The sequence below is a fragment of the Anolis sagrei genome, chromosome 4, assembly GCF_037176765.1.
Source record: "Anolis sagrei isolate rAnoSag1 chromosome 4, rAnoSag1.mat, whole genome shotgun sequence".
Taxonomy (NCBI): domain Eukaryota; kingdom Metazoa; phylum Chordata; class Lepidosauria; order Squamata; family Dactyloidae; genus Anolis; species Anolis sagrei.
The window spans coordinates 216,785,328-216,802,051 of NC_090024.1; the positions used below are offsets into that span (position 1 = coordinate 216,785,328).

The 16,724-nt window shown below is 39.5% G+C and overlaps 1 protein-coding gene across 5 annotated transcripts in view; it reads left to right on the forward strand.

The window, feature by feature from the left end:
* SRC (SRC proto-oncogene, non-receptor tyrosine kinase) overlaps nt 1-16,724 on the forward strand; it is a 113,221-nt gene that overhangs the window by 76,426 nt on the left and 20,071 nt on the right. For 4 of the 5 annotated variants that reach the window (XM_060772214.2, XM_060772213.2, XM_060772215.2 and 1 more), the window contains 3 exons: nt 2,986-3,231; nt 4,103-4,202; nt 7,403-7,420. In XM_060772214.2, coding sequence (XP_060628197.1) covers nt 2,994-3,231; nt 4,103-4,202; nt 7,403-7,420 — 356 coding nt within the window. In that variant the 5' untranslated portion in view covers nt 2,986-2,993. The remainder of the gene's footprint in view (nt 1-2,985; nt 3,232-4,102; nt 4,203-7,402; nt 7,421-16,724) is intronic. The other variant, XM_060772217.2, reaches the window with a different exon arrangement.

The window sequence follows — 16,724 nt, forward strand, 5'->3', positions numbered from 1 at the left end:
TCAGACACATGACTAGGAAATGCCACATTGACAGCAGGCCTTTGCCAGAGAGCTACTTGTGGATAGCAGTGCAGTGTCCCAATGCACTCTTGGCTTGGCCAGCTGTCTAAATATTCAAAGCACTCTGCACACTCCCAGCCAGCATTAAGGAGCAGTTTAATTGGCTGCATCAAGACAGGTCTGGGTTAATTGGTAAGTGCACACACGGCCTATGATGTCTATTAGCAACAGCTATCATGGCAAAAGACCAGAGCATATTAGGGTCTACTCCAATGAGTTGGTAGCTAAGATAAGGTAGAACTAAGGGCCCATAGATCTCAGGGCAATTTTTGTTGCCCAATTGAATCCAAATGTATTCTGCCACATCATGCTGAACAAGTAGATTTTAAGTATGCATAGGACTATATTCTCAGTCATTATGACACACCAGTTCCTTTTTGCTCCACAATTAGTCCCATGGTAGTGAGGTGTGTGTGTAGTCTAAAAAAAGAAACAGAGAGGGATTCAATGTAGTTTTTATATTTTTCTTAAGGGAAACATGGCTATTAATCTCAGGGCAGTTTCCAAGATTATAGCAGAAGGTCAGTGATGACCATGTAACACTAGCCAGTGAGTATGTTAGTTTCCTGCAGTATGAAAATACCTGCTGCCTGTTCTTGATGATGGCTTCATACAGGGAGGAGAAGTTATCTAATTCTGAATCTTGCTGTGAGAATATCCTCCCTTTTATCTCAGTAGGGTGATTGACTTGTACTTATGTCATTCCGCAAGAGAAATCCCAGTGGGTCTGGCTATTGTATAAGCAGTGGAGCATCAGAGCCTCACATTCTGTTGCTCTTCACCTGAACGCCTCTAAATAGAACCATCTTCTTTATCTAGCTGGGTTCATTGTTTTCATAGATCTCTGGCTTATAGACACTGACCTCAGAATTCCTTAGATAAGAAAAGTTCAACAACCAATACTAATACTACTGTGTTTGCCTCAGCTCTCTCCCTCTGCCCCAGTTTCCATTCTGAGGGTATAATTTAAAAGCTAACAGGAATGTAAAGAAAATATGTGACATTTTGAAAAGCCTTAGTGCTGTACAACTTCATAAGAGGATCAAGGTTGGAACTTGGATTGATATGTATTTATATGTAAGTCTGGCCTTAAAAAGTAGTTTGGAATATAAATCCAAAGAAAGAATTCATCTCAGCTTTATGGTCTTTTGTTGCTGTAAGTATTTATATATTTATATTTCAGTTTTGCCTTTTTTTTTCCAGCGATCTCAAGGTAGTCCACATGCTTCTCTTCCCTCATTCTCCTATCTTCACAACAACTTTGTGTGATAATGTTTAGACTGAGAGATAATTACTCATTCAAGGCCACCTTGTGAGCTTCCTTGCTGAGCAGGGATGTGAATGAAGGTCTTTGTGAATGCTAACTAAGTACTCCTAACCAATGCAACTTACCATATTGGACTCCTTTAAAAAAGGGTATTAATATATCATACTTTAATGAGGATAATTCTCTGTTTGAAGGGTTGGCAATTAGAGTGCTGCCCATACCACATCTAGTTTAAAGATAATGAAATAAGACAACTTAATGTTAGTCTCTGGACCAAAGGTTGAGATTATATTCATAGGCTGCTGCTAAAAGGACATGCCTATTTTATGATGCAAGATAGTAATGGCTGTGCTTTTGACATTTTGTTGGTAGCTGTCATAAAAACCTGTCCCTAGGTAAATAGAGTATGACAGACATTTTAGTATAAATAACAAATAAGTCTACACAGTGCATACAGAATTAAGTTGAAAATATGCCACACATGTTCCAATTCCAGAAGACAAGGCATCTCATGATACAATGTATTGTCGGAGGCTGGAATCACTGGGTTGTTGTAGGTTTTGGGGCATTATGGCCATGTTCTAGAAGCATTATCTCCTGACGTTTCACCTGCATCGATAGCAGGCATCCTCAGAGGTTGTGAGGACCTCACAACATCTGAGGATGCCTGCCATAGATGCAGGAGAAACATCAGGAGATAATGCTTTTAGAACATGGCCATATAGCCCAAAAAACCTACAACAACCCATCTCTTGATACAGCTTTCCCTTCCTGTTTTGCTTTTGCTCCTCACACAGATACCCACTTGCTTCCCACACATCCATGCAATGGATGATTTAAAAGCAAGTCTAAAGAACAATTTATTGCAATATAGACTTTTATCAGATGCATAAAATGCTGCCCTCACTTGAAAGGTTGAAGTACACTAGTATAATGCATATTTACATACATGCTTGCTGTCTCATTCACAGAGAAGCAAAAGACGATAAAATGCATAATCAAAGAGGCTTTTCATTCTTGTATTCAGATTTCAAAAGTACACAATACAATATACGTTGATGGCACTCATGTATCCGCTGAGGTGACATCTAGTGCCAGAACATTTATGCCTATGCCATAGTAACATTTACAATATCTTTAAGGTGCCATAGAATACTGTTGTTGTTTTTTGCTGCTACTAATATGGTTTTTTTTCCATAAACGTGTGCATAGATTAATAATTATTTCAAATCATTTACAATTTCATTCCACTCTTCTTTCTATGGAGTAATATAGCTAATTTCTCAAAATACTGTGCAATAACCAAAAGGGGCATTAACCAAAACGAAACAATTTTCCAGATGCCGGAGATGGAAAAAAGGGGAAGGCCTTTTCCTTTGTGTTGTGTGTCATTGTTCACTGTGTGTAAAAGTCACTGAATGTTTGCCTCATATGTGTGTATTGGAATCTTCTCTGATTCCCTTTGGGGTGGTAAAGCGGACTATGAATAAAGTGTTTATTATAATCATCATCATTATGTCAGGGCTGATTGTTCCTAATCCTACTTCCTTTCATTTGTCCAACTTTATATTGATCAACCCTACACCAAAATGTAGGGTATTACATTTTGGGTGGTCCAAGAACTGTTGCTTAGCATTTGCTGTCATCCTCTCTTGCAGCTTGGGCCATGGGGAGCAGTAAGAGCAAACCCAAAGATCCCAGTCAACGGAGACGCAGCCTCGAATCCACGGAAAATATCCATGGCGGTTGCTCTGCCTCTCAAACACCCAACAAGACCACAGTCCCAGATGCTCATCGGACCCCCAGTCGTTTATTTGGAAGCACAACACCAGAACCAAAACTCTTTGGAGGATCAAATACATCTGATACAGTCACCTCTCCTCAGCGTTGTGGGGCTCTAGCTGGTCAGTAAGAAAACATTGGCTGGTCTTTTAATTTTGACTTTTGTCCTATGCCTAAATTGCATTTTGATTTATGTGTAATCGAGGGGAGGACAACTTTTGACCCTTTAGTGGTTCTCAATCTGTGGGTCCCCAGATGTTTTGGCTTTCAACTCCCAAAAATCCTAACAGCTGGTAAACCGGTTGGGATTTCTGGGAGTTGTAGGCCAAAACACCTGGAGACCCACGGGTTGAGAGCCATTGCTTTAGATCAGTGGTTCTCAACCTGTGGGTCCCAGATGTTTTGGCCTTCAACTCCCAGAAATCTTAACAGTTGGTTAATTGGCAGGGATTTCTGTGAGTTGTAGGATGAAACACCTGGGGTCCCACAGGTTGAGAATCACTGCTTTAGATGTTAGTGAAATGTAGCTCACATTACTGCTGGCTGTGCTGGCTTGGTGACAGAGGTTTAAATCTAACAAACAACATCATAAGGGGCTACAACCTAGCTACGATTCAATTGTGCATATCTTCAGATTGAATATTAAAATTATGTGAGCAGGGTCACTTTCCAGATCAAACTTTTACACTGAACATGAAGCAAGATGGAAGGTCCCATTCACGGATGCACACCTAATAATTTTACTGTGTTCTATGTGCAGGGAGTTTGCAGAACTATACCATGCATGTGTATATATCAAAAGATAGAGCTCATTGGCTCAATGCTGCTTTAATGACACATATTCATGGCGACACTATAAAACACTTTCAAAGAATTGCAGGACATTAATTTCTTCTGAACATTTCACATTTATGGTGTGTTTTACTTTATGATATATATATATATATTACATGAAAAGGCATTCACCTGTTGCTTGAATTTGACTTTTTGCAGGAGGAGTCACTACATTTGTGGCCCTCTATGATTATGAATCACGGACAGAATCGGATCTTTCTTTTAAGAAAGGGGAACGTCTCCAAATCCTCAACAATACGTAAGTATCATTTACTTAGGTGTCAACTAAGACACCCATTTAATTCTGTAGTAAACCTGTGCCTTCACAGCTGTTGTGTGCCTTCAGGATGCTTCTAATTTATGACAATTCTAAGGTAGTCCCATCACGGGGTGATCTTGGCGAGATTTGCGCAGAGGGAGTTTGCCGTTGCCTTCCTCTGGTGCTGAATGAACGTGGCTTGTCCAAAGTCAAACAGCAGGTTTTCTTGGCTGAGCACAGATTCAGACCGTGCTCTCCTGGAGTCCTGGTCCAGCTTTAAACCACTGCACCATCCTAGCTTACTTTTACTATATTCCTTAGCTAACTGTGCCCATGCTGAGATGTAACATACACGTTTACACTTTGTTCTTCCTTTGGTTGAATTTGTTTCCAGCGCTTTCTTAGTAGAAAACAAACCAATTACATGAGAGGATATATTTGGACACTTAAAAACTTGGACTTTAGAGGGCAGGGATGGAGATAGGAGTACAATTTATTTTTTTTACTGCTCTAATCTCCAGTGGACGATAAACCTCAAGACCCAATCCATACCAGTCTAGATTATATTGATTTCTTCTTCTGATCTTCTAGGGAACTTCACCTCCTTTCCCATGTGCAGCGATAGACTATTAATCATATTGCCTTGTACATATTGGCTAGTAATCAATTCGTTCCTGTCAGAGCTACCCATAAAAAATTATAAGGCCTTGTATCAAGGGAATATGTTCCTTCCAGCCTCTCTGTGTTAGAACCAAATAACATTTTAAAGGGAATTATATAGTGTCCCACTCCATTTCCTCCCTAATTTAACAAGATGTGTGATATAACATTACTGCATATAATCTTTTTTTTTCTGTACTTGTTCTCACTGGCTGATTTATTTCTGAGGGGGAAATGTAGGAAGAAAAGAATGTGTTGTCTGACAGCATCATACGTCTTATTTAAGTTAAGATTCTCAGGGAGGTGAGGAAAAGAGGAAATAAGATGGCAGATTTATGTCCTGCATAATATGTACACTTCCGGCAAATAGGACTGAGAATCAAGGTATTTGCCAGTTGCAAGAAAAAAGGTCATGCTTTCTTTTTCAGACCGTGTTTTCTACATCAGGAAGAGGATTTCTCAACTGTTTTTCCAGTAATAGGAAGAAATTAAAATTTGGATACCTAGTGAATTGGAACATAAAAGAATTAATATTAGTACATAGATTTAGCTAAGGCGATGCTGTAGCTTCAAACGTGAAGGTCTCCCCTAATTTTTACATAAATCTCATATGATGTGCTCTTTTTGGATGAGAGTATCCATACTGTTGTATGACTGGAGAAGGAGGAGCATAGCTATGGGATGATTTCTGATGTGTATCCCACATTTGTATGTATGCATACATACCATATAAGCAACTGGATGCTGCAAAATGTAACTGTTCAGCCATCCACCTTCATCTCCTGGAATACTCTGCAAAAAGATGACCCATGTCATGGAGATATTTTTGTCCATGAGCCCAGAAAGGAAGCTTTCCTTAAAAGCTTTTCATTGAACAGTAGAGGTGCCCTCCTGGAGGTGAGTGTGGTCTTACAAAGAAAATGGGGAATCACCCTTTTTCCATCTTAGATTTTAGGAAACCTGTATTGTTCTACATCATAGGATAATTGTGGAGGCAAACAGGATAAAGACTGTAGAGCACTTAACACATTAAAAGCACATTGTAAACAATTAATGATGTTATTGCCATATGACTGAGCAGATGGAAGTGGACCCTTCATGGCAGATGTTGCACCCTCCCCCTGCTTCCTTCCAGCACGCATGTTTTCCACTCATTGCTCTGCTATCTAAACACTGGATCTAGCTATAGGCTGTCTAGCTTCTCTGTAGCCTGCTACAGTCCTTTCTTCTTCTCTTGGCTAACAGTTACCCAATGACAATGAGAGACCTTTCTGAAAGGTTATGTGTTAGTTAACTATTAATCCACCCACTCAAGTTTGATGGCTGCTACATAGGGTCTGCCTTTCTTCCCTTAGAGGGCAAGGATGCAATTTTAGTCAAGGCTTGCTTCACCCAGTTCAGCACATCCGCAATCGTCAGAGGCATGTGGCAGGTGCATCAGTGAGCCACATTTGAGCATGTCTTAGGGCTACATGTCTCAGGTTCTGATGTTTCTTACGCATTTGCCTTTCTAGATTGGGAAAGGGGGAGGGTAGGAACACAAAGGCCATGAATTTAGCACTGCAGACTTCAGGATTGCAACTGAACCAAGGAGAGAGCAATATAAAGCATGTGGCTTGTGGAAGGGAGTAGTTTGATCAGGAAAGATAAATCCATCCCATCTCAATCCTAGGGTAACATTTCTCAAATATTTTTGTTCTATATACCAGGAAAATAACAACAACTTTATTTTTATGCCCTGCCACCATCTCCCCAAGGGGACTCAGGGCAGCTTATGAGGAACAAGACCAAAAGTACAGATTAAAAGTACACAATAAAAGAAATCAACAACAAACATCAAAAAACATTACAATCATGGTGCACATTTCAAAAACTGTTCCTTGGCTGAAAGATTAAGTGCTTAGTGCAGCGGGATCAGGGAATATGCAATAATTACTAGATAGAGCCAAGGGGAAGTGCAAGATTTGCTTCAAATTCAATTCAAGTCAGAGCCAGAACAATTGGCATTTACAGGTGGGAGGGCCAAAGCGCTATGGTGAGATCGAGCTAATTTCCTGGAAAAATGCTTAATCAAATGCATAACGGAACATCCAGAAAATGGATAGGGTAGGTGCATTCTGATTTCCTTAGGTAGAGGTAGAGAGTGGGGCTGCCACCAAGAAAGCCCTCTCCCTCATTCCCACCAGCTGCATTTGAGTCGGCAGTGGAAGTGAGAGCAGAGCCTCCCCAGATGATCTTAAAGTATGTACTGGTTCATAGGGAAAAGCCTTTGCAAAAGGATCATGAGACATTCTAAGTTTCAGCATCTATTCACTCAGGCTAATTTTCAAATCTTACAAATGTTTTCTGTGATGAGTCAACAAGCATTTAAAAAAACCCAAAAGTCCCTAAGAATGTCATTTTAAAATACAGTCATGCCGCTATTAGCCTTTTTATGCAGCTTTTCCATTTTCAGCAGCCCTTCAAAACTGCACTTCTTTTAATCTAAGCTTTCTTTCTCTTTCTCTTTCTTATATCCTGAACCTCATGCTTTCATTTAGGAGAAAGGTGGATGTCAGGTGTGTATCTTTTATTTGATTGATATTGACATAAACAGAAAAAGCTAACTTGATCTTTGATGTATTTTCTGTGCAGAAAGGGACTGGGTTTGGGGCTGGAAAGCAGAATAAGGTTATACAAACAACTTGAGTTGTTTATACATCTGCAGAATCAGTGATTTCACTGGCTTTTAACATTCTTATCTTTTGCGTCCAAGGAAATTGCATATTCTCAAAGTGTTGCTTCAAATAATCAAGGTTCAGATCAAGCAACAGTTTTATCTAGGTTCATGACAGGACTCTGAAAATCTGATTGATTTATGGTCACAACATTGTAGAGTCACTTTTTAAATTTGAAGTAGAGGGAAATGCTACTCGTGTCATGAATATATTAAAACCATGAAAGCATCCTTAATTTAAATGCATAACATTATATTGTTGCATAATTTTTATCTCCTATTAATTACTTATTATCTGATACTGTTGTCCTGTACATCCCTGGCTAGCTGTTTAAATGTACAACAATGGGATATGAACGGCCTTGTTTAGAACTATTTGCCATGAAGATGATGAAATACATGTACCTTTTTCATTCCATTTCCCAACAAACACCTGTTCTGTCACTTCCTCTTGATATTATTTTCACTGATGCAACTGAATTCTCATGTTAGGGCTAAACAAATACTATTTCATATATGACCATGTGGAGACAAACACCAGAAATCTATCTATTGGAGTTCTAATGCATGGACTCTAAACAATTTTTTTTTTGCTAAGAACCTTGAATTGTTCCAACTGGAGTATATGTGTTATCAATATGCCTTGCAAAAATTGGACATTTCTGACTCCCATTGTTTTTTCGCTGCCGTGCTTTGTAAGTTCCAAGACCAGTAATTTTGCTGACGTTTGTAAAAGTATACAGTGTCAAGGAAAGGTTCATTGTTGTAGTTCCCCATGTATTATTAATCTTTTGGAATGCTTATAAGCTATCCTTTATTTACTCAAAATCGCTTGAATTTCAATATGGGGTAGATTAATTCTGCAAAGGAAATTGTGTTCTGCATTTCTCTTACTTCTTTAAGTTACTGTCTTGAGGACTTCATTCAATACAAAGCTTTTTTCAGTGCTGCAAATTTCAGACCTAAAATGAGTGAAATAAGATAAAAAATAGAAAGTGCATTTGAACATGTGTAGTGTAGCTGCATTGTAACTGTTGTTGATTTATACTAATGTATAAGTTGACCTTACATATATGTTGAAGGCAGGGTTTGAGACCAAAATTATGGATTTTGATCTGACCTGTGGATGAGTTGAGAGTAAAACTTGGGGCTCATCATGGGGTCCCCTTAGATCTCCAGAGAGGTTCTCCTACAATAGATTAAGCTCTTGTCTTTCGCTACCTGGAGAAGGTGGTTCCTTTTTTTTTGGTAAGTTTAAGGTATAGTACTCACATTAACCTATGGCCAAAGCCATTTCCCTGGCTTCTTTTTAAACATCAGAACAAACATGTAAATGCATATTCCACTGAAAGCTCAGTTTGCCAACAGCGTCTTTGTACAAATTAGTAAACATGTTACCATTTTCATTGAATTGATACAATATTGTGAATATCTGTGATTTCACTGTTCTCTCTTGGATAAATAACATTGAGAACAAAATGAATGTCAAAATGAGGTGTTTACGTTTATATATTTAAGGTCATTATATTAAAGCATGAAGGAGCCAAATGAGTTTCAATCTATGCATCCCACAGTATCCAATATTAGTTCTCTGTTGGAGTTTGGAGCAAAAAAATAGACTCTCACAGTGATAACCCTGGCAGTAGTAAATGGTGGTTTTTCAAATGGCCGAAATTCTTGGCCTTTTGCCTACCAACACATTGCGAAGGAAGGATGTTTTTGTCAGGTTGTGCTGATCCAGCGGTAGCATTTGATCATTATAGCTGTCCTTGATTCAGGGATATGCAAAGGAGAGGAAGCCATTTCAGACCATGTTTAATGTAGATGGCTGTCTCATTTGAAATGCAGATGAGAACTGAGAATCACACCTCCCTCTTTTTCTATTATTCTTTGTGAAATCACACTTATGGGGTGGGTGCAGGGCTTTTATAAAGGAAAAACGTTGCATGTCACAGTGGTGTGTGATCCTAATTAGCACATGCCACTACAGCACACTGGTGCATTTCCATGCCCATGTATACATTTTTGAGTTGCATGTGATATTTAGGAGCCTGCATAGGATGGGAGAAAAACTTCAGAAGTGGGAATATGACGGCACTAATTAAGAAGCTTCCTGCAAGACTAAAACCACTAACAATACTTTGATTGAAGTAATTTATAATACAAGAGAAAGTGTGAAATTCCAGTTTCAGAAAGACATTGTAATGGACTTCAGATAATACCATATGTCTATGCTGCTTTCAGCCTCAAAGGTTTCATGGGTCTAAACAACATCACAGTGAAGAATGATATATTTCGCTTACTGTAGTAAATTATTGATATTGTTTTTTGGATTTATTGCTCTTATTCATAGCAGACTTTCCCATATCTCATAATTTGGGGAGGGGGAATAGGCTATATGGGCTCACAGGAGAGGACCTTCTCCACTGTGATAACCTGGTTGTTCATTCCCATTGGAGAACCAATTAGCACTGACGTTGGCTTCATTTCAGCATTCAGTTAAAATTAGACTTTTTCTTAGAATTTTAGTGCTTAGTGGGCATAGTTGGACTTAGGTTATGGGGTTGTGATTCAGGATGCATTTATGCTGTAGAATTAATGTAGCGCTATGCAACTCAGTGGCTCAATGCTATGGAATCCTGGGGTTTGTAGCCTGATGAGGCACCAGGACTCTGGCAGAGATGGCTAAAGACCTTGAAAAACTACAGCTCCCATGATTCCATAGCACTGAGTATGGCAATTAAAGTAATGTCAAACTGTATTAATTATACAGTGTAGGTGTTTCCTCAGTGTATATGGATATAATTAAACAATTTGTGTTTTAATTAATTTAAATATATTTTTATTTAAATTGCTTTACATTTTTCTATGGATTTTTTTTAACATTTTCTTTTTTATTGTGCTCTGTTCAGAGATTGCTTGCTATATGACTTTGGATCTTGTGTGGTTTGAATAATTGATTTTAATGTATTGATAGGCTATGATTTTTTAATTATTTTTACTGATTTTAATGTATGTGTATATTGTATTTGTATGTTTATGTTTGTATGGCCTTGAATTATTGCCAATTTGGAAGCCACTCTGAGTCCCCTTTGGGGTGAGAGAGAGCGGGGTAAAAATACAGCAAATAAATAAATATGGCAAGTTATAAATAATTTAAACGTGAAAAATAAAACAAATGAACAATAAGAACTTTGTATGGATTCAGAATGATTTTCCTATCTCTTGGAAACACTGGCACACATTCTGTGAACAGCATCAGTGGAATATGTGTCTGTTTTGACAGGGATGAGATAGATTTGCTCAGTCGGGGTCCAGATTTGTAGAGGATCTTGGACTACTTTTAAACTGACTTATTTTATATTGATTTAGATTAAATCCTTATTTTATATTGATTTAATTTGTTTATATCTAACATTTCTCCTGGAAGGAACTCATGAAATCTTTGCACAACATGTGCTTTTGAGTTGCACAAATGTTCTGTACAAATACGCACCTTTTCCTGTAAGCACAAATTTTGTTTGATTGTACATTTTTGAAAACCTTTGGGTTTATGATTGTGCAAAGCAGTTTCTTAAAAACCGAAATAAATGTTGGCACCGGGAGCAGTTGGCAGCTCCTAGTTCTGTGTACCTCGTCCTTGCAAATTCATTCTCCTTGTCCTGACATAAGAGTAATGCCTCCTAATTGGTGTGGCTCTCAAATTTTAAAAGAGATTAATTGGGTTTCCGAACTTATCTCATTAAACACTGTGGCTCTGCAGGATTACATTTTAATAATTGCAACCAGACAAATTGGAGGAGGAGTATTCCCTTCCTAGTGGCTATGCCTTTGTCTGTCTTGAGATCTATATTTAGGGAATGGAAGATTTTATGCACTGTCCTTACCTCAGTAATGGAATTGAACTCTCTTGAGCAATAAGGATCATAGACTGAAATCTTGTTGGAAAGCCCTTCTGGCTCAGTAACATATGATTAATTACTGCTTGCCATTGTGCAAACAGTGATGGCCACTGGGAAAAATGTGATTTATGCTGATGCAGTATGGTCCTGGAGGTCTTGGTGCATGAACGGCAAAAATGTCAGAGTGATTGCACTGTGCAGTCTGTTGCATGAACAATTTGACAAAATAGGATCCTGGCAGTGGTTTGATTCTTAATCTTGACAAGTTGTTATCCATTCATCCATGGGCTACACGCATCCCCCCAGGACTATATTTGTGGCCTCCAGGGCTCAGGTTTGGAAAAACAAACACTCTTTTTTGGGGGGGGGGTCACTTTTTCCTCTGTTGGTAGTTTTCTCCAGTGTCCCTCCAGGTCATGACTTCAACTCACATTCTGTTGTTTAAAAAGAGGATCAGAAGACTAAAAGGGCCTGGGGCTGCCGTGAAAGCACAACAGTAGTGCTTCCTACTTCCCCAGAAAGCATTTTGAAGGTATTTTGAGGGCAATTTCTTATTTGAGGGTGGGGTAATGGGTTGGCCTTCCAGGCTTTTCTAAAGTAAAAGAAGTTGAGCTTTTCACTTTGTGCATTTGTTTTGAGATTCCCCTAGTCCAGTGGTGTCCAACCTTTGGCTTTCCATGTGATTAGGACTCCAACTCCCGGAAGCCCTGGCCAGGTTGTCCAATGGTCAGGAATCCTGGGAGCTGAAGTACAAAACACCTGGTGGTTCAAAAATTGGACACCACTGTCCTAGTCCATGTGGCTTGGAAAACCTGGTTGATGATTTGTGATTCTCAGCTGAGTGTGCTTTTTTAGTAAAGGTTGTTGGAGCTTGCAAGAAATCAGTTAGTGTGTGTGTGTGTCGAATGTAAAATAAGATGCATGAAGCAGATTGGTCGGGTTACGCCCAGGGAGCAGGCTGAGCCTGGGACTTTTGGATACTGTTACGTTTTTCAGGCTTAAGCTATGCAAGCCTGAAAAGAGAGAAGCAGAGAGAGACAGAGTTTGGAGTATGTTTTTGCTTGATGAGTTGCTGGAGGAGTTTATCCACATGGGCAAAGAAAGACGATTTTCAGTCTCCCACAAAAGGACATTTTGTGAGTTGTTGAAACTGATCTCATTGTACATATGTTATTCTGAACTACGAAGAGTAAACTACTTGTTCTTTATTGTTCAGCTGCGTGACATATCTTCTTTCTCTGGCAAGGCAGTGTGTGGGCTGATCAAACGTGAACCACACATAGTTTATTTTACATTATACCACAAAGGTTATCACTTTTTTTCCTATATAATGTTTCCCTTTGCATTATGAATCTGCATTCTTGGACCACACCAATTATTCATCTTACCTTATCCAGTAATTGATTTCAGCTATCATTTTCAGTTAGACATTGGGTTTAGTAACAATTGTAGGAGTCATTTTAAGCAATTTCACCCTGCCCTTTCTTTTTTTATTATATCTGCCAGCATTTGGAAATCTAAGAGATGTTTAAGTGGTCTTTTATAAAATGAAATTCTCTAAAGCTTTCCCTATAATTCCATTCAACCCTAGAGCAAATTGTTCCTATGTCTTTCTACTGAAAAAAAAAATAGATTTCCCATCTTGTTTAAAGTTAAAAGCCAAACCTGGTTGTTACTTCATCATTTTTCCTCAGAAGTTCTAATCTCATTGTCACTTGCATCTTTTAAAAGGATATTGCCTAATGCAGTGTCTTTACCTTGCTGCTTGGTCCTGATAACAGATACTTTACTAAGTTGCTAATATCATCCTCTCCAAAACTCATTGGGTATTCCATGTTCTAGTGTGTGTCATATAAAACAACAAAAAACAAACTAGGCCAGATAAAACAAAAATACTGTGGATTGGCTGCTTTGAACATGTGGTCAGACACTACATGGGGAGGTCTCTACATGTAGTCCTTTGTATGGGCTGCTTATCATTGCATTGAAATAGCAGGCAAATACTGATAGGTAGAAGAAGAAGTCTAAGAAGTATCCAGATGGTGAGTAAATCTTGGTGGGTGGATGATTATGTCAAAAGATGGAGATAGAATCATAGAGTTGGAAGAGACCTCATGGGCCATCCAGTCCAACCCCCTGTCAAGAAGCAGGAAAACTGCATTCAAAGCACCCTCGACAGATGGCCATCCAGCCTCTGTTTAAAAGCCTCCAAAGAAGCAACCTCCACCACACTCCAGAGCAGAGAGTTGTGGAGGCTCCTTCTTTGGATGATAAAATTTACCCTCCAATTATCTCACTCATCTCATGGATTTCCTTGACTTTTGTTAACCCGCTTTTCCACAGAATTTTCCTGTCACATCAGCATGCACGGGAACCTCGGGACTTTCCTTTTACTTGGATGTTCCCATTGTTGATGTCTCTTCCTCAATCTCCTCCCTTGGAGGAAGGATACTGAGAAACTCCTGATTTTGACTCACCATTAATTGTGGCAGGAGAGCCTTATTAATGGAGTGTGCAGTGTTTTTATCTTTTCTGCAATGTATCAAATATGTTTTGAACAGTTTTATTGTTTTTTTTAAAAAAAAATGTTTTAATTGTTTTAATTTCTAAACTTTTTTCTTAACTTCTATGTACTGTTTTATTCACTTAAGTGTGTCAATTTGCCAGCTGGTAACCACTAAGCACAAAATATGTTCAGAATTAACTGTGGATTTTATTGAGCTCCATAACTAGGTTTTAATATTTACGGCTGTAGGTTTACCATTTTTGTATTTAACTGGGCAACTTGAAGGGGGTCTAAAGCACATTCTGTGTCCTTCATCTAACATACTAGTATTTATTTATTTATTTACTTACTGTATTTCTATTCTGCCCTTCTCATCCCGCAGGGGACTCAGGGTGAATTACAATGCACGTATACATGGCAAACATTCAATGCCATTTAGACATACAACATATATAGACAGACACAGAGGCAATTTAACATTCCAGCTTTCGGCTTCATGAAAGTATGCTCGATTCCAGCCACAGGGGGAGCGGCTGCTTCACTGTCCACCTGTAACACCGAGTCCTTGATGGAGTACTTCCTCATTCTTATGCACGCTGCTGGAAGGTGATATGGTGTCATAAAATAATTAAATTAGCCTCCCTGCATAAAACGGTACCTAAATTTCCTACTTGACAGGTGCAATTGTCTTTTGGGCTGCATAGGTCGACAGCAAGCTACACTATTAATGGTCAGGAGCTCTCTCTGACCCAGGCTGGCTTTGAACTCATGATTTTTTGGTCAGTACTGATTTAATGCAGCTGGCTACTAACTAGCTGCGCCACAGCCCGGTTTGTTATGTGCCTTGATCAGATTTATTCAGAGGAGGCTTGCTATTGCCTTTCTATTAGCCTAAAAGAATATGGCCAACAGTCATCTAATGGATTTCCATGGCTGAATGGGTTTTCATATCCAGAGGTGGATCTACACTAACTACCTATCCTGGGACCTGTCTGAAGTGGTGGATGCTGGCTCAACCCCCAAATGGTTTTAACTGCCATCCCCTAGCTCAGTGGTTCTCATCCTGGGGTCCCCAGATGTTTTTGGCCTTCAACTCCCAGAAATCTTAACAGTTGATAAACTGGCTGGGATTTCTGGGAATGTATGCCAAAAACATCTGGGAACCTCAGGTTGAGAACCACTGCCTAGCTACTGTAGAGGCAGGAAACAGCCTGGGTTGCACACAGCTGGGCAGCCACCTTCTTGTTGTCGTTGCCAGCAGGCACAACATGGCTAGCATTGGTTGCTTGTCATCTGAAGTGATATTGTCTCCTTCTCTTCTCTGATATCCTGGTCTAGAATCACTCCAGGCAAATACAACACAAGCCATGTTGTGCCCAATGGCTGCTATGACAAGGAGAAGCAGGGGCACTGAGTGCTGTTTCATGCCACCAGACCCCAGGGAATATGCAATGACTATTAATCAGTTGCAACCAGTTCCATCTCAGAACCATCCAAAATATGTACATGGGCCCAAAGTCATAGTTTGCTCTGGATTCTCGGGGAGTATTTGGAGCCAGCTGCAGCTTTGGTGTTACAGATATTTGGGAGTTCAGTTTCTCGCAAAAAAAAAAAAAAATGCTGAAGAATCCTAGAGTTAAAAGTGCTCATATTCATCTTCTCCATATGCTCCTGCTCAGCACAGAAAATTTTAGAGGTAGTATATCCTCTAAAAAGTCTACCCAGCTTATGTTTGAAGACCTGTGGTGAATGAGAGAGGGTATCACCCCTGAAGGTAATTGGTTCCATGGTTGAACTGCTGCAATCTTTTATCTTTTCAATTGTTCAGTTCATATCTACCCTCCTGTAACCAAATCCCATTAGATCCAGTGCTGCTTTTTGAAGCAGCAAACAATGAAACTCTATTCAGGTGTTAGTCCAGGAGGAGACAGTAACAAACGAAAAATCCAGGGAAGTCTTATCTGCCTGGCTCTTCCAGCTGTCACTGGGCTGAAAGTGTTTTCGAAGAGAAGCCTTTACATGAGCAATAATGGAAGAAACTGGATGTGTATAATTAAATGACACAAATTGCCTGGATTGGTCTCAAGTTCTTTGCCCTCTTTTATGTTATGTTTTATGTTCAGCTGTTAGGAAAATTGTGTCATGTCCTCCCTTAGTCTTCTAAAGATATAGCTGGCCTTGTTTCTCTCAACATTTTAGGGTATTTTTGAGTCTTTCTTTGTGTTCTCAACTTATTTTGGAAAGTAAGGTGCAGCGGGTTAAACCGCTGAGCCGCTGAACAGTTGGAGGTTTAAATCTGGGGAGCAGGGTGAGCTCCTGCTCTTAGGCCCAGCTTATGCCAACCTAGCAGTTTGAAACATGCAGATGTGAGTAGATTAGAAGGCACCACCTTTGCAGGATGGTAACGGTGCTCCATGCAGTCATGCTGGCCACATGACCTTGGAGGTGTCTATGAACAACACCGGCTCTTCAACTTAGAAAGGGAGATGAGCACCACTCCCCAGATTCGAACACGACTAGACTTAATGTCAGAGAAAATCTTTATCTTTACTTTAAGCAAGCAAAAATTTTGCAAATTGGCTACCCCTCCTTCAGCATAAGAGGAGGGTATTGATAAGTTTTGTCATGTATTCCCAGTGGCGCAGTGGGTTAAACCCCTGTGCCGGCAGAACTGAAGACCAACAGGTTGGAGGTTCAAATCCGGGGAGAGCACGGATGAGCTCCCTCCATCAGTTCCA